Genomic DNA, 24030 nt, shown 5'->3' on the forward strand with positions numbered 1-24030 from the left:
TTATTTATTTATTCATTTACTTATTTATTTACAAATTGTATAGTTGTTTTTAACTGTTGACTTGGACGTATAGCTGAGGGCCTTAGACACTGGCCACCTGATATTTTCATCTTGATGGATCATTGCGGTTTATGATGGCTGTGTCTAAAGATGAATGGCTGTCTGTTTTTTTGTAGAGTTATTGAAAAATGTACAAGATATTCAGCATATTATGTGAGTTGTTATATTGTTGGCTGGTTGTTGCAGGCAACAGGTAGAGTCTATATAACAACAAAAGCACAGTCCTTGGAGGCCTAAGCTATTCAAGGAGTTCCAACCAAATGCTTGCCATACTGGGGCCTTCAGCACATATCAGCTGCTTATAGCCTAGTAAGCAAATCCTAGTCTCACTGGCCTCAGCAAAGAAGAGGGCTGTTAGGAAGCCTTGCCAAATAGTTAGTGTTAGAGTGTGCAGGCTGCTGTAGCTTGATTTTGGATTACATTGTTGCTGGCGCTAGCCCACGTACCCAACATTAGCACAAGTACCTGGGTCAGTAGAAGACCTCAGCATGGGCTGATGATGCCTCAGTAAAACTAGTTTTCACTGAAGGAGAAAAGAGAATCTTTCTATACACAGGCCTTTTGGTCATTGCTGGAGAGAACAATAATCATTACTTTTAAACTACAAGGCACTTGATTTTCCTGTAAGATTCTAGCTTTAGGTAGTCAGTTCAAGGCGGGCAATCCTACATACTGACCCCAATCCCCACTCTGCTTTGCTTGTTAGGGAGGAAACTGAAGAGGCCAAGTGTGAATTACCACATTTTGCCTATGAGCTTGGAACAATTCCCACAATAAGCTCTCAAGTTGGCTTTGTATTGGATATATATGTGTGTGTGTATGTGTGTGTGTGTGTATATATATATATATATATGAGAAACTCTGTTTTGGAAAACAGTAGAAATACCTTTTCATGGGAACATGGATACTGTTTACCAAGGTCAAACCCCATTCAGTTCATACTGAGGAGCCACCAACACTGGGCTCAAAGGGAAAATGACATTAAAAAAGGTTTTGAATATATTGAATGAGAAAGAAACACATCTAAAAATAAGACATTGTGGCTGTCACCATTGTGATATTATTAATGTCAGTAGCAATATCTTAAATGCTACTCTGAGAGAGGAGCTATGTGAGGGTGTATTCTTTTCCTGGGTAAAAGCTACTAAGTGAAGTGATCTATATAAAATATTTACCATAGTATTTGGTGTAAATATATAGACATTAGTAACTATTACCATTACTATCACTAGATTCTAAGCAACATAATGGTAAGAACGCTTTTTTCATCTCTGATGCCTCTGGGTTTGGTACATGCATAGCCACTTGTAAATGCTCTTTTAACTATATTTGAAGCATATTTTGATATAGCATTTCAAAAGGGCCACATAGTTATCACAGTGAGAAGCTGGTATCTATAACTTCTTTCCCATAGTATAGGGAGAGCTTAAATAGTTTCTCTCCTTAAGATGAAAAGAGTATCATCTGATCCCAAAATATTTATGCCACTGCTTATGTTACCTGTAGGGAAGCTTCATCCTCATATTTTGAGATTCTAATGACTCAAATCCTATTTCCCCTTAATTAACTTCAAAGGCAAGAAAAGAGTTTGTGACATAGAATAAGAAAGAGGACTTGGAAGAAAGTTGAGACCTACTTAGCTCTATTGCCAATATTGGTTTGAATAGACCAAAGAACTAAAGTTGTTAGAATGAGTTTTAAATCACTCAAATAACTGTGTGAGCATCTCTGAAGAACTGGCTGAAACAAGCATGACTGGATATTAAGGAAAAATAACTAAAAATATTCTGCATAGGATGAAACTGAAAACCCGTAAGAAAATATGGAGAACTGTAGCAGGAAGAAACAGCTGCCAATTTCTGTTCATTATACTTTGGCAGGGAAAGGAGAAGGCCCAAGAATGAGACTGGTTTGATACAGTAAAGTACAGACTCCAGCACATTTCTGAATTTCTGTGAGGGTGAAATGGAGGATATGATCTGGGTGTTGAGGGGGAAAATGCATGATTCTATACTTTTACTTTTTTTAAAGTTTTGAATTTCAGAAGAATACCTGAAAAATCTTAGATTTTAAATTAAGCTATACTGAATTAAAGAACTTATTACAGTATTAAAATGAACCAAGTTGAAACATTTTCTTGAATTAGTGATGTATAGATTATACTAATCCTTGCCATATGCACTGTATTACTTCTGAAGTAGAAATCAAGAATTCTCTTCTTTCCCCTACCTTCCCAAAGATTTCATTTCAGTGTTTTTAGGTAACATCAACTAGGATCATTAGACTATTTCTGTTATTAATTTTCCGTAAGATTGATAGGTAAAAATAAGGAAAAAAGACATAGTTTAAGAAGTAAAAAGTGAAGGAAAATGTCATTTGAAATTCTCATTTGAAATGTTCAATTTATATATTATATATATGTTTTTATATAGTCCTACTAACATTCTTTTAATAATTTAGTCAGTATATGATGTAATAGAAATGTCCATAAAATTAAAAAAAAATTCTTAATAGATACGACATGGAAGGTCATGAATTTTTATCAGATAAGAAAAAAGTATATCTATAAATAAATCTAATAAATCAAAATCGGAGGAAGGGTAGTAGCTCAGTGGTAGAGCACATGCTTAGCATACATGAGGTCCTGGGTTCAATCCCCAGTACCTCCATTAAAACATAAAAAATAAAAACAAAAAAATAAAAAGACCTAGTTAAAAAAAAAAGCATACAAACACTAGAGAGCCTCTTAGACAGAATACAGCATTCAGAACTGAATTGAAGCCCAAGTTCAAATCAAGTCTTACCTTTAGCTACTAGATCACTTTACTTTCAAATTCTATCACCTTCCTATTTCTCTTTAAATTAAAAAAAAGGAAACAAATCAGTATTAGGGAATAAACGTATTTTACACTTAGATATTATGTCAAACCCTCAACTCTTACAGGTGTCAGGGTGGAAAGGACTTTTATATCATAAGGAATTTCTCATAATTCTACAGGGCAGACAGAGATAATAGCAAATAGACCATAGGATCCTACATATTTTTTAGAAAGCTTGTCTCTAGACAGTTTACATTTTGGGCTGCTGCTTTGAAATGATTGCTTTTTAAGTTAATTTTATTACTACACAGGAAATTAATTGATTTTTCAATATTTTAAAAACATCCTGCTTTGGCTTTTTACTTTTAATTTTAATAGTTTTACTTGATTTGCTTGTATTTTCCAGGTAGACATATAATGATAATTATGCTTTATCTTTTCAAACTGTTTACAACTCATATTTGGTTTCCTTGTCTAATTGTCTTAATGTAAAACTTTTCAGAAGGATTTTAATATATAAGGAAGTATTCCTCAATTTTGGTTTGGGCAGGAACGGACACTAAATTTTATTGTATGATTTCAGGATCTATTGAAATAACAATATATATTTTTCTTCTTTTGGCAAATTGAGATGATAAAAATACATTAATTTTAAAATAATCAACTACCCTTGATTTTCTAGGTTAAATCCAGTTGTATGGTGACATTGTTCTTATTATCATATGCAGTTTAATTTGACTTCTTAAAATGTTATTAGGGATTTGATACTAGAGTTATGAAAACTGTATAAAAATTAGTAGCTTTTAGGCTTTCTCTAAACCATGGAAGAGTTTATGTCACATAGGGATAATGTGTTCCTTGAATGTTTGGGTGAATATGAAATCATTTCTTCCCATGACAACATTTAGACCTATTGTTTTTAGGGCTAAAACAATAGGTTTTTCTTAACTTTTTATATCTTTATTAGGTTAGGGTCTCCCTCTTCTTGATTCAATTTTAGTCATGTATATTTTCCTAGGAAATTAGGAAAATTTTTACATTTTACCATAGATTTTTGTGTGTAATATTTTCTTAAAGTCTTTTTTTTCCCAATATTTGTTTCTCTGGTTATAGTCTATACAATTAGGTCATTTGCTTTTTGTCCTCTTAAATAGCTTTGCCTACAGTTTATCTATTTTATTGGGCTTTACAAAGAATTAGCTCTTAGATTTATGTGTTCATTTTACTTTTACATTTCTATTCTGAATTTCATTAATTTTGTTTTCTCTGAACTTATGAATTCCTTCCTCTTGTTTTCCTTACACTTATCTTGTTTGTTGTGGATGCTTAATTAATTTTTGTTCATTCTTCTGTAATAATAAAAGCATTTAAAGTTTCCTGAGAGTAACTTCAGACACATCCCATATATTTTTATGTGTGTTGTTATTATTATTGTTATTATTAAATAGTCTATGATTAGAGTTTTGATTTGTCCTTGGAGATATAACTTATTTAGGAGAAGCTTTTCTTAGTTTCTCTATTAATATTTGTTTATCCTCTTGTATTCATTTCAAATTTTATTGGAGTATTCATAGATCTTGTCCTGTAAAAATTTCACTTTTTGGAATTCAGTTTTCCTGTCTAAAATACGATTAATTTCTAAACTTTGAAAATATTTTATATATTAAGTGCTGTGGACTGAATTTTGTCCCCAGCCAAATTTACATGTTAAAGCTCTAAGTCACAATGTGATGGTGTTTGGAGATGGGGTCTTTGGGAAATAATGAGGTCATTAGGATAGGGTTTTCATGATGGGATCAGTGCCCTTTTAAGTAGAGACAACAGAGAGCTCATTGTCTGTCTGTCTCTCTGTCACTCTCTCTCTGTCCTCAGAAACCGAATCTGCCAGTACCTTGATCTCAGACTCCCTATCCTCTAGAACTGTGAGAAAATAAATTTCTGTTGTTTAAGCAACCTAGTATATGATATTTTGTTATGGCAGCAATAGAAGGTAGAAAGCATCATAATCTTACCAACTTAATTATTTTCATTTTTGTATAGCCAACTGTTTCTGATATATGTCCATACTGGGCTTTATAATTGTTTGATATGATGAAGAGTAGTTTTAATTGGAAGCTGGGAGTATGCCTAGGGCCAAGAAAGAAATAGACTTTTTTTTTTTTTTTTTTTGATAATTCAAGAGACAGCTCAGCTTTGGAATAGGGAGGTCAATATGTTGATAATGGTTATTCAGATATTTAATAACAAGACCACCCAAATGAAATAATGAAGGCTTGAAAGCAATTGCATACTGCTTAAAACTGAATGCTTCTGAGTGATGCATGTCTTTGTACCTGAGCTTATTTTGCCATATGTAATTTGTACACTGGGATTCTCTGGTACTGAGGAAAATGAATAATTTCCAGTGGCCTACTACATGTGCCAAACTGTGGAATACAATATGTGGAAGGACAAATACAAGAGAAGTGTAGGAGGGAAAGAATGTGTTAATCTCAAGGGCCATCACAATACAGCTCAAGTTAATTATGATAGTTGGGAATTGTAGTTTTGTGTTTAAAAGTTTGTCATAAAGGCTCTAAGACTTAGCTATATTCACATCTCTTACTAATTAATTAGTCAACTAATAAATTCAGCAAACATTTATGGAGTGCTTACTACATGCCAGCCTTCTGCTAGACGTTGGAGAAACAAAATGGAATAAAACATGTTCTCTCTTCCAGAGCTGGCAGTGGCATAGGAACACAATTATAGTACAATGTGATCAACTCTAGAAACACATAATTATAATATCATGTGGTCAGATTTGCAAAGTGTCTGAGGCCACACAGCTAACTAGCTATAAGCACAAGAAAGACTACAATTCTCATTTCTTGATCCTGAGTCCACTGTTATATCTACTATAAAAATATACCCTGGCACAAAATGTTAAATATGAGCAAATAAAACTAAATATAATTTCAAATTAAGAATCATCATAAATCTATTTGAAAATAACCATACCTGGACGCAGCTGGATCAGCACTTCTCCTGGTGTCACCTGGGTATTAATTTCATTTTCACTTGGTATTACATGCACAGATGGATATTCTATCGAATCAATCGAGCAGCCTTTGTTTATTAAATTGGAAAGAATATCACAGCGTTCATTCCTTGATCCACCTGAAATGAAATCCTATTTAAAAGAAGAAAAATCACTGATGTTTTAGTGTATATCATCTCAATTATAACCAAAGAAAACCACTTAACAAATATTGCAAAGAAGCCATCTTCTAATATTGCACAAATTATACAACTATTCAAAATAGCTTCATATTTCCAATAAGAGTACTGGCAAATTTGTCTTAAATAAAGCTTTACTTTCTGAATCTTATTTTAAAATAATAAAATTAATATTAAAAAGGAAATTTGAACCAAGTGCTTTAAATATTATTAACTATTCACTGTTACATTATACCAACTTAATTCTTTCTAAATATTTTACTTTGGAAAGATTGCTCCAAAAGAAAATTTAGCCAAAATAGACCATTCAGTGGTTCCAAATGTAAGCTTCAGTTCTCAAAGAACCCCACTGGTATGTTTACTATATACTGTTATGTTTGGAATATGAGAGCAAGTTCTCAAAAGTCATATGCCTAATTAGGTAATGAAAGTTTAAAAAAGAATGAATTAAAAATCTGTTTTTCTTAGACTATAACATCTCCCAGCTTCTTATACACACAACAGCCTGCAAGTAATTCAGAAAACCAAGGAAGATACTCATAGAGAGACTGGAAGATATAAAATTGCAGCTCAAATTCTCCTGATTTCACAACTGAATATGAAACTTTCATTACCATTCAGCATTGGTTAGTTGATGGTTATCAGTAGTCATCCAATAAACTTAGAATCAATGGGGCAAGCTTAAAATTTAATTTATCCTGACTGAGAAAAATTTGATATTTTTATTTTTCATGTAAACATTCAAGTTTTTTTCCCCCTAAGAACAGGAAATACATTGAAAAGTATAGATATATAGTTTATTATCTGTAATGTTGGCCTGAATTGTTTGGGATATTTGCTTACACATTAGCCAGATATTTGCTCAGTGATCTTTCTGGCAGTGGCTATTTTGATCTGGCATTCAACCATTCCCCTTTTAGTTCAGCTGATTCAAAGAATTGCATTTCCAATCAATTAATCATTCAATCAAGGAATATTGATTGAATACTTACTCAGGGACAGCAGTTTGTTGGGTGCTGAGGAGGATACAGAATGGAATAAGACAGGGTCCCTATCATCAAAGGGTCAACAGACCATCAGTAAATTCAGTCATTAAATGAGTAAACTAATTATCATAGGTATTAAATTTAGGGAAAGCACAGAATGTCATAGGGTTATGGAGAAAGATTATCAAATTTAATATTAGTTGAATATGAGATCACTAATTAAGAACAGTGAGATCCCTGGCACTGGTGAGTAATTAGATGGGATGCTGGTAGGCAATGTAAAAACATTCATACAAGAATTCTAATTTAATTCTTCTCTCAATTTAGAACAAGGATTGGAAAACTGGGGACAGTGGAACAGATATGACCCATGACTTGTTTTTGTGTGGCTTGGGTGCTAAAAAATACTTCTTACATTTTTAAATGCTGTAAAACAAAAAGGAAAAGAAGAATGTACAACAGACAGTATGTGACACAAAAATTTTTACTATGTAACCCTCTACAGTACTAATCCTGAATTAGTGTGCTTCAAACTTGTAATATAAATATAATTAAAAGACAAAAGAGAGTATGTTCTTTTTAATCAAGTTCTCCAGATGTCATTTAGTGAATGACTTCATGGGAACAGAAAAATTTAGTTTGCTTTGTTGATGACCATACACCTAGATTTTAGCCTGATATTTAAAATGTTCCAAGCCTTAATTTCTTGTATCTGAATTCATGCTATCTATTGATTAAACTTAGAGGTGCTGAATGTGAGATTTAGGTTTTAAACAACTTGGAAGCCCTCAGAGAAAGGTGGCATACACTGCTATCACACATGTCATTCTTCTTCAGAAAGCTTCAGGCTAAATGAGGGGATCCCATCTGTCCCAGAACCTGGGGAATACTGAGGGCACATAAGGCTTAGTATATGTATGCTCATTCATGCCTCCCATGACAGGCCACAATCCAAGGACCACATGAGTTTTACAGTAGTAAAAACCCCAGGATTTCAAATCAGGAAATAAAATACAAATAATTCTGATTTTTCTTTTCAGGCAGGAATTTTGTGATTTGTATATACAGAATGGAAAAGAAGGGAGTGTGGTTAATTCACTGCAGCCATACATTCAGCTATGCCATTTGACCTTTAAATGTCAAATTGTTTTGCTGAAATAGGCAAGAAAATTCTCAATTGTTTTTGCAATGTCTGAATCAGCATGGCTGTTTTTATTCCACTGTAAAAACTAAGTTAGAAAAACACTTCCAACTTGATAATTAGGTTTAAAATGGGAAGAAAAGACTGTGGCATCAAAATAAAGAATGGAATGTTGCCCCTACCCACTGTGGCCTACTTCCCACTTTGTGTAAAAGAAAATAATTTGAAACCACACCCTTTTAATTTTGGTGTTTTGTGTAATTTTAATTTCTTTGAATTCTCATATTTTACTCTTTCTACAAGAAATACTCAAGCAAAGTCATACTCCAACTGTCTGCATCCAAAACCATTTTGAAAATAAAAAGCCCAGGTTGAAGTTACCCTGTTTAGCTTTTCATCAGTTGTTACTTTTATCCATTTCATGTAATAATCTGGATGTAATTAGGAAAAGGTTTTTCTCCTGTCTGAGTCTTTCTGACTTCGAAGCATGGCAATCTGCACAGAAATGAAAGAATTCTATCATCTTCCTTTTGACAATGTATGCCCTTCGTATTGTATTTTAGTTTAATTATGCTTCAAGGCTTCCCTCCAAACTTTTGCCTATGCAGTCACAACCTGTATCTGACATATCAGACAGGAGAGAATGAGAAGTCTTCAAAACATGTCAAGTCTTTCACATATATTAAAAGGAACATGAGGCATTAAACTAGGTAATATTGATACAATTCTGTCTATCCTAAGTATTTTCCAGTTACTTTTATGTAGCTTGGAGAGAAAAGAGAAGGCAAAATATATAGAATGGCAGATTAACATGATACACAAAAATGCAGACAAATTGATGATGCCTTGTGTAAATTTTCTAGTGATCTGTTACTTTTGACCAGCCTTGAAAATTATACAAACCAGGCTTAATTTGTTAATGTTTAGTCTTCTAATCATGAATAGAAAAAAACTGCAGCTTCCTTTCTTGTCCCTTTGCCCTTGCTGGCTGAGAAATAAAACTATCATTTGTATATGTGCCTAAATGGTGAACAGTCTTTCAAAATTAACCATTGCATTCTTCCCTTGGATGATGTCAGGTCAGCATGTAGGGAGTGGACAGCTCCTTCTGTTAATGATATGGCCAGTGACTGAGTATCAACACTAGTTGTTTTTCCTGATGCTGTGTTCTTAACACAGGCAATTTTCTTCATTTCCTAAGCCTGAATGAATTGCTCCAGAGTCTCACTGAATTTCTTATAATAACTACTCCCATTTCTTAAGCAAATGCTTCCCACATACAGTTTTATTTAATTTTTACAGTAGTGTGTCATAGCTACAGTTACTATTTCCATTTTAGAGTTAGGGAAAAGTGAGGTTCAGTTTAACATTTCCAAGTTTATGTAGTTAGAAACCAATGGAACTGGAATTTGAATCCAAGATGCTTTCATTTCACAGCCTGCTTTTTCAACACACAAAGCAGACCACCCTGCACTACACAGAAAAATTTTGGGGGGACCTGAACAGCCAAATCATTTCTTGATGTTTTCTGAGATCCCCTTCTGAGGACTGGACCAATGGACACCTCTGGCAACCACTCCACCTTCCCTGTTGGCTTACATCCTTCTGTTTGACCACCCATTCTTCTGAATACTCAGAATCCCTCCTCTGTGGCAGGACTGACATTGCTACCCGCCATAACTGTGACTTCACACTTTTCATGCCAGCAGACTTGTAAGATAGAGATGGGTGCTCTCTGGAATCTGACGTTGTATATGGCTGGCATGTTACATTTAGCTGACAACTGGGTTTCTGAACTACCTTTTGAAAATTCTTCTGAACTATACTCACTAAACTACTCAGCAACTGAGATCAAGTCGGCACAAAATTTCACAACTCTAACAGTCTTCCTCAGTGATGTTAAAAATCTAAAATGGAGTACTGGGTGAGAGTCAGGAAATATCAAGCCATGAAACATTCCTGACAGAGGAAAAACCTGGATGTAAACTCAAAACTCAAGGTTATATAGATGAAGAAAAGGAAGTTCAGAGAATAGAGTGAGTTCTGCCTGGTCATTTGGCCAAGAAGTGATGAAGAAGCGATGAAATTCGTCCCAGAAACTCTGGAATTGTCCTCTCTATGACATTGCCTGGATCCATGGGTTTTTGTGAAGCCCTGCCTAGCTCTGAGTGGCATCTGATTTTCTGACTGGTAAAGCCCAGAGTATATCCAGGAAGCCTTCAGGCTGTCAATAGGAGAGACACTAACTTTCAGATATGGCTACTCTCCCTGAACCTCTCCCCTGACTCTTTACTGACTTGCTGCATAGAAGAAAGTAATGTCCACCATCCTTTATTGTTTTTCAGATTTCTTTTTCCTCCTAGGGGAAGCCTAAGGGCAAGAAGTAACAGGAGAGGTTGGAAAGATGATGGTAGGTGCAGCTTTTCAGCTAAATCAGAAGATACAAAAGCTAAAGATTTCTTTCCATGTCAAGCAAAAGGCCATTAAACATCTATTTGTTCCAATTCCAAGGAACTACATAAATAATTGTAAAATTACTTAGGAAATCTCATGAAAGAAACCCCAAATTAGCAGATGGCTTCCTCATTGAAACTTATTATATAAGGTAGTTCTGGTTGAAGACTATGAACAAAAGAAAAAGCTCAAAACAACTTTAGAGCCAAAAAAGAAGGAATGTATTGTTTAACTAAAAAGTTTTGTTATTGAGATATGTTACTCTTATTAGAATATTAAAACACTAGTTTTGAAGAATAAACATTTTCTGAATTTTTCTCCATTCCAAAGAATTTAAATGTGCATCATATTGCAGGGTCACATGTCAGAAGAAAAGCCTCCCATTTTCCATAAGTAACCAGTGAATTGATGTACAGTGTTATGAAATGGAGTAAATCACTTATCTCCAAGTATTTCAAATAAAAACAAATGAAATGGACCAATAAATTAGCTTGCTTTTCTTTAACAAACAAGTACAAAATGATGATCCAACTTCGATATATAACTTAATGCCCCAAGCTGCAGCAAGAATTTCACACAAAGCCTACTGACCTATCAAAAATTACTATCCGTGTTTGCCAGTTCTCTCTATAGAACAGATGGAAAACATAAAATGGTTTGCACTTCATTTCAAAATTACCATAATTTTCCTAATAAAAAGGTTATACTTTATTTTATATTCAGCCAGATACTCTGCTTCCAAGCATAAAACCAAATAAAATTTTCCTGATGCTCAGCAGTATCTTTCTTTTTCCTGATGCATCTTCAAGGCACAGAATATTAGGGTAGTGAAATCATGCTAGAAAGAATTCTGGTCAACTGTGAGGGGAAAAGAAAAGAACAAGAAAGGAAAGAGAGAAAGAAAAAGGCACACCTCTTGAGCACACCATCCACATTCCGGACCCAGCGCAAGGCACTTGGTGCAGGACACTGCATTCGAAGATGCACATCTATTGTCTTCTGTAATGGAGGATAAAATGAGGCATTACGGTATACTCTCATATTGGGATGTATGTACAATTCTAGACCAAAATGTATTTTGAAAACTAAAATAAGCTGCCCAGTAGTTTCAAGTACATGATATCAAAAATATATAATTTCTTTGAGAAGAATTAACCTGATCACTGCAATTAATAGATACCACATCTCCTGGGTAGTTACTATTTGATGTTACAAGATTAGGGAAAAGGAGGGTGATAAAAATGTGATGTTAGTTAGGTTTGGGTGTTTGGTTTGAATTTTCCTAAAATGGTAGAGGACCCTCCAAATTTTTGTAGTGTGCTGAAGTTTCACTGTATTTCATATTATCTGAACCAATGAGGTGTTTTTAGATCTAGAGTTTTTCCTGTAAAAATAATCATACAGAGATGTCAACTCCAACATGTGGCATCAGTGAATGCACTTTCTGAGAAACAATCTTGATGGACATATGGAATAATTAATTAATACAGAGTAATTAACCTTGTAATTCTGACTGCATTATATTGATTATTTTGGTTTGAAGCATATCAGAAACAAATAAAATGACGTGATTTGGTATTTTAGAAGTAAAGTGGTTAAAATGAATGAGTTGTTTTAGTTAATTTGATTTCTCTGACTGGATCACTTTAAGGTCATGACCAATTCACTTTTCCAAAGATACCCCTACTTGGCTTGACATTTCAATAACGTAGTTGTACCTCAAAACTATTTACCTTTATCCTTCTAGCCACCGACTACTTACATCATGAAAAAGAGGCTTATCATTATAGATTTAAACACATAAAATATAATAAAGAGACATAAATTATTTTATTATGAGGTTTTAGTGAAACAATTACATGTTTCCCATATTCCATACTTTCCTATGAAATGTCCCAAGGACACTGGAAAACACAGCATTCTATCCAGCTCATTCACAGGCATGCAGCAAATAATGTAGACATCCTGGCTGTAAGTAGTTCACAGTCCAGGTGAGGTGAAAACTATATAAACAGACAATAAAATACAGTGTGATAAGCACAACAAGAGAGATACCACCAGTGCACTATGGGAAGAGCTTTTCACTCTGTTTAGAGGGAAGGGCAGAGGTCGTTTGGGGAAGAGGGCATGCTTAAGAGTGGCTTCCAGGAGGCAGTGATATCTAGTGTGTCTCTTTGCCATCTCATTTTGTTTCTTCCTATTTGTCTTTATCTCTTAAAAAATGTAATAGTCCTGAAAGAATACTGTGTATGTGCCCAGTCACCCATGGACATGGTAGTCTGAAAGGAGATAGAGCCCACAAAATCTCTCACTGTCTCTATCTAATTGGTTTCTCTTTTTCTTCTCTTTCAGTTTGCCTCAATATTCTAGAAGACAGGGTTAAAACAGTTCTGACCTGGAAGTGACATGGGATAGGTGCTGGCAGTGAAGACAGAGAGGAACTATAGGGGAGTGGACATAGCAGAGAGATGCTAACCCTGGGTAGTAGTGAGCACTCTTCCTTGTATTTCCCCAGACACCAAAGAGTTAAGCTAAAAGCATTCTTCCCTAATACCTTGTTGTTTTATTATCTCCTCTCTGTATCCCCTTGTGCCTTTTGTCCTTGGCTTTATATCAACTTTTAAAATACATTATCCAGAACTTCTCCCCTGATCTAGATATACTGGCCTAGAATTTTCTTTACTGGCCTAGAATTCTAAGGACTAAAAATAACTAATGTTTGGGCTCCCTTTACTATTAGTGTGGTCACCAACTATGAAGATTCCGTAACCTAAAAACCTTCCATCTGGTTTAGCCTGAAAAACTGTAAAAACCTGCTTATTCCTAAAGTATTCAGAAGAGGGAGTGACCTTTTTAGTTTTATTCCCATAAAGAAAACCAATTTAGGTCTAGAAATCAAGCACATTTGCAGACATAACTTGACCTTTACCAACTCTTAAGCTAGATCCAACTGGAACATGGAATTAAGTTTATTTCAGATCAGACTTGACCAAGCCTTTCATTGAATGGGTAGGACTTTTGCTTTGGCAGTTTATGATTGCAGTCTCCTGGAAGAAAAGCTGCAGATTCTATGACTCTGGTCTTTATTTTTAATGAGTCTGACTGTGTCTTAAGTTAACCCAGATTCAAGTTCAAATCAGGCTCTGACTTCTATCATGTAGTGAATAATGAATTTACAAGCAAAATACTGTTTTCTTTGAATTTTCTTTCCGATTGTTTTCTTTAGAAAGTTCTAGTGCCAACCTCTGTTCTCAAACTTGAGACACAGAAGGATGATGACCAAGAGAGATAGAGACTTTGGTTCTATCAATATTTCCCAGGTTCCAAGGCTGACATTTCTGAGTCTACTTAACTACAGGAAAAATGATCCCGTAAATGGATATAGAGGAGGTGGGCTTTATGGTTCTGCAGAACTGGAGGAAGGCTATAAACTGAACTCTGTGGGAATAGGGTCAAATGTTACTGCTGGAGAGTGTCATGGTTAGATCTTACAGAAGACAAGCTAGATACACTTTGGTTAGCAGAATTTTAAGGATTTTCTTTTCAATTTATAAATATGCAAGTAAGTAAATACCCAACATGAAAATATCATACCATTTATAGGAATTCTTTATACTGAATGGTTGTTACTATGTGGCTTATTAGATTCTAAGGGTTAGGAATCTGTGTGTGTGCATATGTATCTCACTGGCCTCCAGGTCTACTCAGTCCATACCCATCCCTAATGCAGCAGCACAGGAAGGTGGTTTCCTCGCAGCCTTGAGTACTGACACCTCATTAGAGAGTATGTCTGAGTGGTTCTTCTTCCCTCTCTGTGTTAGCAGTAGCTAATTGTCCAGCTATTTGTCTAGTAATGTGGCATTAACTACCTTGTTCTTTATGTTCTAGCACTGTTTTTATTATGGATAGTTTTTTATGGATCCTAATTAAATTCTTAAACCAATGGAAGCAGAATGATAATATTTTAAACCACATATCCTCAGAACTCTCTTTTGTGCCCATTTGTTTTAGTCCTAAGTACATCACAAACCCCATGTCATTAAAAAGTGTGCCGCCATGACAGAAATCAGTAAATGATTTAATATCCTATTCTTAGTAAGTGTGTACATGCTGAATAATTCTATTCCTTGATCTGTGAGCATGAGTTTAAAAGTATTAACTTTTTCTCACTATGTTACACCTGGAGGTTACAGACATGATGAGGTAGCAAGTAGTTACTGGGAACAAAATTCCAAATTTCCACAGCACTGCTACTTAGCAGCTATGTGCCCTTAGGCTAGTTACCTAAATTCCCTGAGGCTCCGTTTCTTCGACTGTAACACAGGACTACCTATACCTATATCAAAATACTGATGTGAGATAAAATGAGCAAGTATTAGCATGCTAAAAATAGTGCTTAAGGGAATATTTGGCACTCAGTAATGGGACTATTGTAATGTTATTATAATTAATATTATAATAAGTTACGTGTCTGTATATACAAAGATGTATATATGTATACATACATATGTGTATATATTTAGTTCCACCTTAAAAAAAGGAAGGCATTAGATGTAAATGTAATTGACTGTCTTTAAAACATTAAAGTCCCTTGTTTCATAAAGTTTTAAAAATTTTGCTAATGCATGAAAATAACCATTAAGTTAAAAGATACTGCATTTATTTTATTTAATTAAAAATGATTCTCAAAGCCAATTTAGTCAAATATACACACATCAGTCCAATCTATTACAAATACAATTTGGCATCGCTACAATTGAATTTATGAAAATCTCTTAGAACACCTTCATTTTGTTCACATTTTACAAAGTAAACATTGACTTAATCTGAATAATTTTTGAATTATTTTCCAGAATTAAATGTTTATGATACATGTGAAATGACCTCTACAGCTGTCTGTTATGAAGTATATCAACCATCAACAGGAGAGAGCACACAAAAGTCAGAAAACTACATACTCATGATACATATTCTTTGTTTTAAGTGATGTGTTTATTAATATCATTTTTAGAATGTTTAATCTATAGAAGTGAAAGGAGGGAAAAAATGAACCAAAAAAACCCCTAAAGAAGACAGTAGAAGTTTCAATGTTTAGATTGGGATCTTTAAGTCGAGTGATCAGATCAAGTGAAAGTTTTAGGAAACATTTCTAGTGTTTTTCTGATCTAAAGTCTGCACCACAAAATTTCAACAAAATTTAAAGGCTGTCTATAGTTATCTGGAAGAATGAACAATGAGAACTGCTAAAGATTATAGCCTTTGGTATTTGGAATCAATCATTTTAGATTCTCCTGTTACTCCTAGACAGAATGATTTGTGAAAAATGCAGAAATGCATTTTTTCCCAGACAGTATCCTCTTCCTAATTGCATTTACTATACAAATTAAATTAAACTTATATAATTATATAAAACTGCTTCCTTTTAAAAAAGCAACAAAGTAAACACTTTTATAATGGATACATATTCTACTTTGATAACAGTCAAAACCAGGCAAGTTGAGCTAAGTTTGGAGTATAACCTCAGGATTTTCTTATTCTAGATGTATATCATAGTCATATAAATGTTACAGATATCTTCAAAATACATTACTTGATTATTGAAAGCTCTCTTGTACACAGAAATGTATGCTATCATTTGATATAAAAATTAAAACAAAGAAATAGATTAGTGCTCTAATCACTGGCAGTTATCTAGTTATTCCAAATTTTGATTGAGAAACTTTTTCCTAAAGGCCCCTAAAAATATAGGGAAGGAGGAGGAGGTGTTTTAGGGCTACTTCTTTGAAAATCAGGCACAGGAAACAGAACCAAAGTTACAGTTAAATTTTATTAAGGATTAAGTAAAGGAGCAAGGGAGAAAGGGTGAAAGCTCTTTAGAAAAGATGGATTTGAGCTGGAAAGAGCTTAGAAATGTATTCCAAGGAAGTTAGTGTTTGAGGCAGTATCTCAAAATAGGGAGAGCAAGGAAATAACACAACTGTTGGTATTCTTCTTTTTCACCTAGTTTTTTCCTTGGAGTTCATATATATAATACAAAACTGAATTCTTCATTTATTAGTGTTCTTCATTTGCTCTTTTAATTAGTATGCAGAATACATGAAACATAATTTTACTTTTGAAATAGAAAAAGAAGCAAACATAATTAAAGTAATTATAATAACACATCTGTGGCAAAACTTCATCTAATAAAATAATTTTTATGCAACAAATACATATTTCAACTGTGCTTACCTAGAATTAGTTGAAAAATTCACTTTAATGTTTGTAGTTTGTTACTAAACTATAATTCAGAAAATACTACTCTCCAGCAGCAACACTCAGCCTAGGCTGGCAAATTTCTCTGCTCTACCTCTAACATACTGCTTAATTTCTTTCAGACTTGTGGCAAATAAGCATTCAGCCCATGTAAATGAAAATAAGTATCTTTATGGAGAAAACCATTTTGTCTAAATAATTTTGCCTCTACTTACACCTGAAGAAACATATACCTGTATTTATGTTTAGTGAAAAACAGCTTGGCTTCCTTTCTTTCTTGTATCCCCTGTTAGCGGTTCCAGTGATTAGATCTGATAGTCTAAAGGTGTATTTGGAGGAAAGAGTGACAGTATGATGATGTTCAATTCTTAAATAGTTGGTCAGGAAAAAGAGTGGGGGAATTCTAAGAAAAAATAATTGTCTTAGGTCTCCAGAGGAAGAACCAGACATATAAATTCTTGACAAATAATTTATGAGAAGGGAAGTAAGGTAAGAAAGTCAGGACAGGGCAAGGCACTAAGCAAAAATGTTGGTGCAGTCCAAGTCAGGTCTCAGCCTGATCCCACCCAGAAATCAGAGCAAATTGACACCACAAAGTTATCCCACCTTGAGGCCAGGGTGTTCTGGCTTTTATATATCTGCAGCCTGGAGCGGGTAGGGTAGGGGCAGGATGGGTTAAAGTCCTAGGTATCTCTGAGCCATATGGCTCACTTTGGTGAAAGTCAGTTCTTCTGAGAAGGTGGCTGCTTCAGCCATTAACATGAGCCATTAACAGCCAGAATTCAGAGCATCTGGGGATGGTGTGCCAGCCCATAAAAGGATTCTGGGTGTGGCACCAGCAATATCTACTACATGATGTACCCCAGAGAGTGATAAATAATTAAAGTAGCAGGCAGAGATTACTATTTGCCTGCCTTTACTTTACTAACAGTATCCTAGGTTTGCTAAAGATAGCATTGAGAAGGACTGGAACACCACATAGTCCAGCTTCTCTTGTGTGGTCATATGACTAGTTCTGATGACTAGGCTGGGGAGGCAGAAGTTGATAAACATGGCTGCTGTCAGAGTTTCTGAAAAAGAGGGCTGATTCAGCTGCTAGGCCCCTTTTTGCCTTATGCTTGTCCTGCTTCTTTCTGCCTGGAAGATGAACATAATTTCTTGAATAGCAGCAATGATCTTCAGACTTGAGGTAACCTTTATCACGGAAACCTATAGTAAGGATGGCAAAAGTGAAGAGGCCTAGGCCGCTCTTTACTGTGGAGTTGCTGCCCTCTTTCTGGGTTGTTTTTCTGAACTGTTTCTGACTTAAGAGGAAAATTCAACCCAATCTTACTTACGCCACTGTTAAGGGCCTTCTTACTAGCAGATGAACACAATACCTCAGATCATTTTTCACCTGAGTTTTGAAAGATAAATTAATAAGAGATGTTCATTGCAGCATTATTTACAATTGCCAAGATATGGAAGCAACCGGAGTGCCCATCAACAGATGAATGGATAAAGACATGGTGTTGTGGGGGTGGGGTGGGAGGGGTGTATGGAATTGGACTGTTACTCAGCCATAAAAAAGGATGAAATTTTGCCATTTGCAACAACGTGGATGGATTTGGGGGGTATTATGCTAAGTAAAATAAGTCAGATAGAGAAAGACATATACTGTATGATCTAACTTATATGTAGAATCTAAAAAATAAAACAAACTAGTGAATATAATAAGGAAACAGACTCACAGATATAAAGAAAAAACTAGTGGTTACCAGTAGGGAGAGGGAAGTAGGGGAAGGTTACGGGTAGGGGATTAAGAGGTACAAACTATTATGTATAAAATCAATGAGCTATGAAGACATATTGTACAACACAGGGAAAATAGCCAATATTTTACAATAACTATAAATAGAGTATAACCTTTAAAACTTGTGAATCACTATGTTGTACACCTGCAACTTATAATATTGTATATTAACTATATATCGATGAAAAAATTAAAAAAATCAATGAGTAAAACTTGAGCATGATTAATTTAAATGCTTTTTTATAAATGATAAGCATAACATTTCCTTATATGAAACAGACCATCCACCCCAAAGAGACTGTTTTTTTCATGTTTTGCTTTTCCTTGGAAAAATAAGACTACTAGACTATTAGTTCCTAGAAAACAGGTGCTTACACATACCATCTTTCTGTCTTCAGTATCTGAGCCTAGCACCTGGTACACACTCAGTAACTGTGTGATGAATAATTGATATTCTAAGTTGAGTTTGATTTGTCAGTTTAATTTCTGAGGTCTTTATAGCTCCTGATTATTTGTATGTTTAAATAACCTTCATTTTCAAAACCTATTTATTTCAAAAGACAATATAATATGTTTACTTAATTATTCGTATCTAGATAAATTCATCTTGATATTTCCAAATGAAAAAACCAAACCTACTTATATTGACGGATTTCTTTTCCTCACATTTGGTCTTCTGATATTGTACAATTCTGCTGATTTATTTTAAAGGAAGGTTAATTCTTTCTAAAGAGCTCTGAATATATTATGGAATGATACTGAATTGAAATAGCGCTTTTGAATGCTACTGTTAGCAGATGCAAAAACACCAAATTCACTTTTTTTTTTATTGCTCAGATCTAAATTAAATTCCAATTCAACAAACAGATTATTTTCCTTGTTTAGGCTGAATAACTTCTTACTGAGCGGAACTTTCTTATAATGCGAGTATTATGAAATAGCACTAATATATTTTCTTCTCATTAACCAGGTTTATTAGGCTTTTATTATATATAATCCTTGTTTCAAGGACAAGTTTCAAACTCCCTTGTTACATAGCAAACAATTCATGTGAGTACTACAGGGTTTTATGCTAGCATAAAGATTTCTGGAGCACAAAAGGGGAAAATAAAGCCACTTTCCATGCTGGGCAGGTTAAGAAATGTTAGGGCAATGCTGCACATTCCATTAGTCTGCCCTGCCCTGTTTTGGGCAATCCCAACATGAGTCAATATTGAAAGTGGGCTGTGATGGCATAAATCAAAACTCTAGTACATGGTGGAATTTATAAGAAGAACCGTTGAAAAGCCACTGATAATACCCATTTGTGTTGAAATGGGTCACCTCAAGAAGGCTGGTCTGAAGGGGTCATATCAGAAATGTTTGTTGTGACTCATTTATATACATTTTAATCAACTTTGCTTTGAAAGAGTTCTGATTGCAGGCTACTTTGGGTGGTTGTAAAATTTATGCTCTATACCAGACCACTTTTTAACTTGAAAGGGGGCACTATTAATTATACTGGTGAAACAGGTATAAACTGGATAAATCCTGAGGCCTAAATGCACAGTAGCTTGGTATGTAGAACACAAAATAAAACAAAACAATAAAAGGCAATCCATGCTGAGGTAACAGGAAATGTGAAAGGAGAAATAAAATGCCATGAGTTATTATTGATGAAGGAATTTCTTCACATTAAGGAAGACCTGTAGGTAAAATGCAGAAATCTGGTGGAAACTTGATTGTTTTTAAATTATATCTTCTTTGAAATGGGAAGGGGATGAGAGTATAATGATTATTTGTCATTTGCATTTAAAAATGACTTTGTAGTTCATATTATTTCCTAAACAGTGAAGTTGCTTTTGGTGGGCCAAGCAGGCTATTCAACATAAAACAAGAAAAATTCCTGATGAGGCTCAAATTCAGTTTTGCATTTGCTCCTTTACCTGAGCATATCAGTTTGTCTCTGACATTCAGTCACCTGGTGGGAATTTGTGACAATGTGAGGGAAACTTAGAAAGAAAGGTGAGTGGCAAACAAACAGCATCTCTTAGTATATAGCCTTCCTACTTCAGACTTGGAACTTGAAAAAGGATCAAAATCTCAAGATTCGAGGAGGGCTCCAGAGGCCCCTCTGAGGCAAATTCTGGTTAAAGCTGCATTTGTCTAACTTGGAAAAGCAATATTAGTCATGTGCTTTCTGTCTTGTTTTAACTGGAACTTTTCCATACATTCCAACTGTCCTGTTTATGAGGCACACTCCCTTTTTATAAAAGCCAAAATATTCACCGGTTTCCCCCTGTTACTCTAAATAATATTTTTAATCTAACACACTAGAGTTCCAGGGGCTCTTCCTATTTTCCTCTCCAACTCTTGGCAGGTATGGCTTTCCTTTCTTCCACCTAAAAAAAAAATCACAGTGCTATTCATGTCAAAACCTCAAATGCCATAGATAAGAAGGTAAAAAAAAATGCCCCAGGATAGTAGGAATACATTTTTTTTTCATTTTATCTTTTAAACCTGAAGTCACGTTGCAGGTGTGCTCTTGATTAGAGCAGCAAAGAAACACCCTATATTGTAAAGAATTTTATTCTAAGTAAGAAAATAAAACTCAAAGTGAATTTTAGTTCATTCAGTATTTGGTTTTCCTGTAATTACATTTCAAAGACCACTTATAGCTGACTCTGCCACTTCAAAATTTATATATACAATACGATAAAATTAGGGAAAAAATCAAATATTTATCAAGTGATTTTTCTGTTTTGGACACTGTACCAAGCACTGTGCATGTGTTATCTCATTGAAACTTTGTGAAAGTCCTGTGAGGAAAGCACTACTATGCCCATTTTAAAGATGAGGAACCAACTAAAACTTAGGCAAAGTTTCATCTCAAAGTCATGTAAGCTAGTAAGTACGGAGACCAAGTTTGAAACCAGTTCTAAGCTTTTTTTTTTTTTACAGAGCCTTTTCTCTTAAACATTGTCCTTTATGGAATAGAGAATAACATAAGGATAGTTATTCCAAAGTATGGTTTAAAACCTTTGCTAATTAATACTATTATTAGTTCTTAAGTGATGACTCAATAATAATTTCCATGAAGCTGAAAATAATTCTTTCATATTAGTAGTATGCCATTACTTTTCCTATCATCAGTCCCACCCCAGAGATGATCAGGATGCTAGATTCTCCCCAATAGGATTATTTTCTATCCTCAGTGCCAAAGACTTTCCTAAGGACTTCAGTGCCCTTTGCAAACTTCATTTATTTCTATATATAAGGAAGATTTTAATTTTAACACCAAAGCTCCAGGCTGAATGTCTTACCAAATGTCTGAATCAGATTAGTTGGCATTTTTTCATCATGGGGGAGAGCTTCTCCTTTTACAACTGTGTTTCCCCAACCTCTTGCCAAGGGACAGTTCTGGGCTGTATGCTAATTAGGCAAGAGCACTTGAAATGGTGTTTGCAGTTGCAGTTTCCATTTGTGAATTTCCAGTTCTACCCTGGAAGCCAAAACTGGAACAGGGTAGCAGGCAACATGTTCTTTTCCTAACTGCCTATTCTCTGACCTTGGCTTCATAATTTAACTTTGCTGAGGTTTTGCCTTCTTGCTGATGAGGTCGGGAAAATGCCTCTCTCTGTGTGCTGTATTTTATCCACTGAGCTATAAAAACACTTTAAAAAGTAGAGCATGATTTAAAATGACATGATTGGTAGGGAACTTTTGCTTTATAGCATGTATGATTCTGTCAGTTTATTGGGACATTCTAAGATACAATTTAAAATGTGAAAGATATATTTTAAAAGATCATCCAAAACCCTGTATGTTAGATATATCAGTTACCCATCACTTGCCTGTAATGCAGAATTATGCATTGTTTATGTTTTAACATTATTTTATGTTTTAACAAGCAAACTTTTGCTGGGATGGAAGTGTTTATATGTTGTCTGTAGTGTTAATATCACAGGTCTATACATTTGTCAAAAATCCATCAATTGATACTTTAAATGATGTAAATTTTTAACAGTAAGGTCAATTTATTGATATAAATTTTATCAATAAAGTTTATTTCAAATTAGCATTGTAAATTAACTTAGATGCTGAGTATTATTTGTTAGATAAAGGACAGTCAGAGCATAGTGGAGAAATACAGTCCTTTCTTGAGAGCATATACAAAAACATTAAATTGCTTCATGTGTTTTTTAAAAAGTATACCAGTGGCACATTATATAAATCTTTTGACTTACAGATCAATTTGTGGTCAACTGAAGTCATTTATCCCTATACTATATTTACCTGGTTTATATAACTTCTATTCAGATCAAGGGGTAAGATATTTTAACACCCCTTCAAATGGATTCAGCTGTGGGAAGCTAAATTTTTTTTCTAATTCAAATATTATTTTTTATATTCTGCTTGGAAGTTTTTGCAAGACTTCAGCAGCATGAAAAATTGAAAGGAGTAGGTAATAATACCAAATGTAAGATTAAGTATCTTAGTAATTAGTACTATTATTAGCACTAATACTGATATAGTTCGAAGTACACTTTAATAATATCCCATTCTCCATAGTAAGATCTCTTCTATCTTCAAGCCAAAGATGATTCTAAATACTTCAACGTCTTTTACAAAGCTCATTTTACTTTTGGGCTCAGACAAAGGAATAGAGTGAGCCCCTTCATACCAGAACTAAGTCAGGCTTTCTCAGACCTATTCTCTTCCTTCCATAGAATCAAGAGCATGCCCCAGAACCTGCACCTTCCCCTTGCCACGCACAGCCTTGTCACCACTAGCTACCTTGAGTTCACAAAGACCTCACTTACCCCTGTTTACATCAGTACCTTCAAGTAGTCTTAAAACTCTCAAGTGCCCTTCATTTTCTCTAAGGATTCTAAACTCTGCACCTTGATGGCTTCATGAACTAACATGACTTTGTCTCACCTGCTTGCACATGACCACAGATTAGTACCTGCAGTTCCAAACTCTCACCCAAATTTCTGTCTTGAATTTTCAACAATCTTCTGGACATCCCACATAGATTCCTACTGGAACTTCAAAAGCTGCAAATATCAAATAAAAATCATCTTCCCATCAACCAGGTGCTCTTCCTGACTTGGCTGACCTATTTCTGTTAATTACATTATTTTCCTAGTTATTCTGCTTCAAATCTTTGTGGTCAACCTTGTCTCCTCCCTCTACCATCATCTCAACAATCTGTGAGTGACCAGGACTTTCTGCTTTTACCTCAGGATCTTTAGCATTCATTTCTCCCTTAGTGGATTTCACCCTAGTTTAGACCCTCATTATTTATCATTTGCTTTATTG

At 34.6% G+C, this 24030-nt stretch overlaps 1 protein-coding gene across 1 annotated transcript in view; it reads right to left on the minus strand.

Moving 5' to 3' along the window:
- ITGB8 (integrin subunit beta 8) overlaps positions 1-24030 on the minus strand; it is an 80688-nt gene that overhangs the window by 37104 nt on the left and 19554 nt on the right. Inside the window, 2 exon segments of the mRNA XM_006181975.3 lie at positions 5880-6051; positions 11593-11678. Coding sequence (XP_006182037.1) covers positions 5880-6051; positions 11593-11678 — 258 coding nt within the window.

The sequence above is a fragment of the Camelus ferus genome, chromosome 7, assembly GCF_009834535.1.
Source record: "Camelus ferus isolate YT-003-E chromosome 7, BCGSAC_Cfer_1.0, whole genome shotgun sequence".
Taxonomy (NCBI): Eukaryota; Metazoa; Chordata; class Mammalia; order Artiodactyla; family Camelidae; genus Camelus; species Camelus ferus.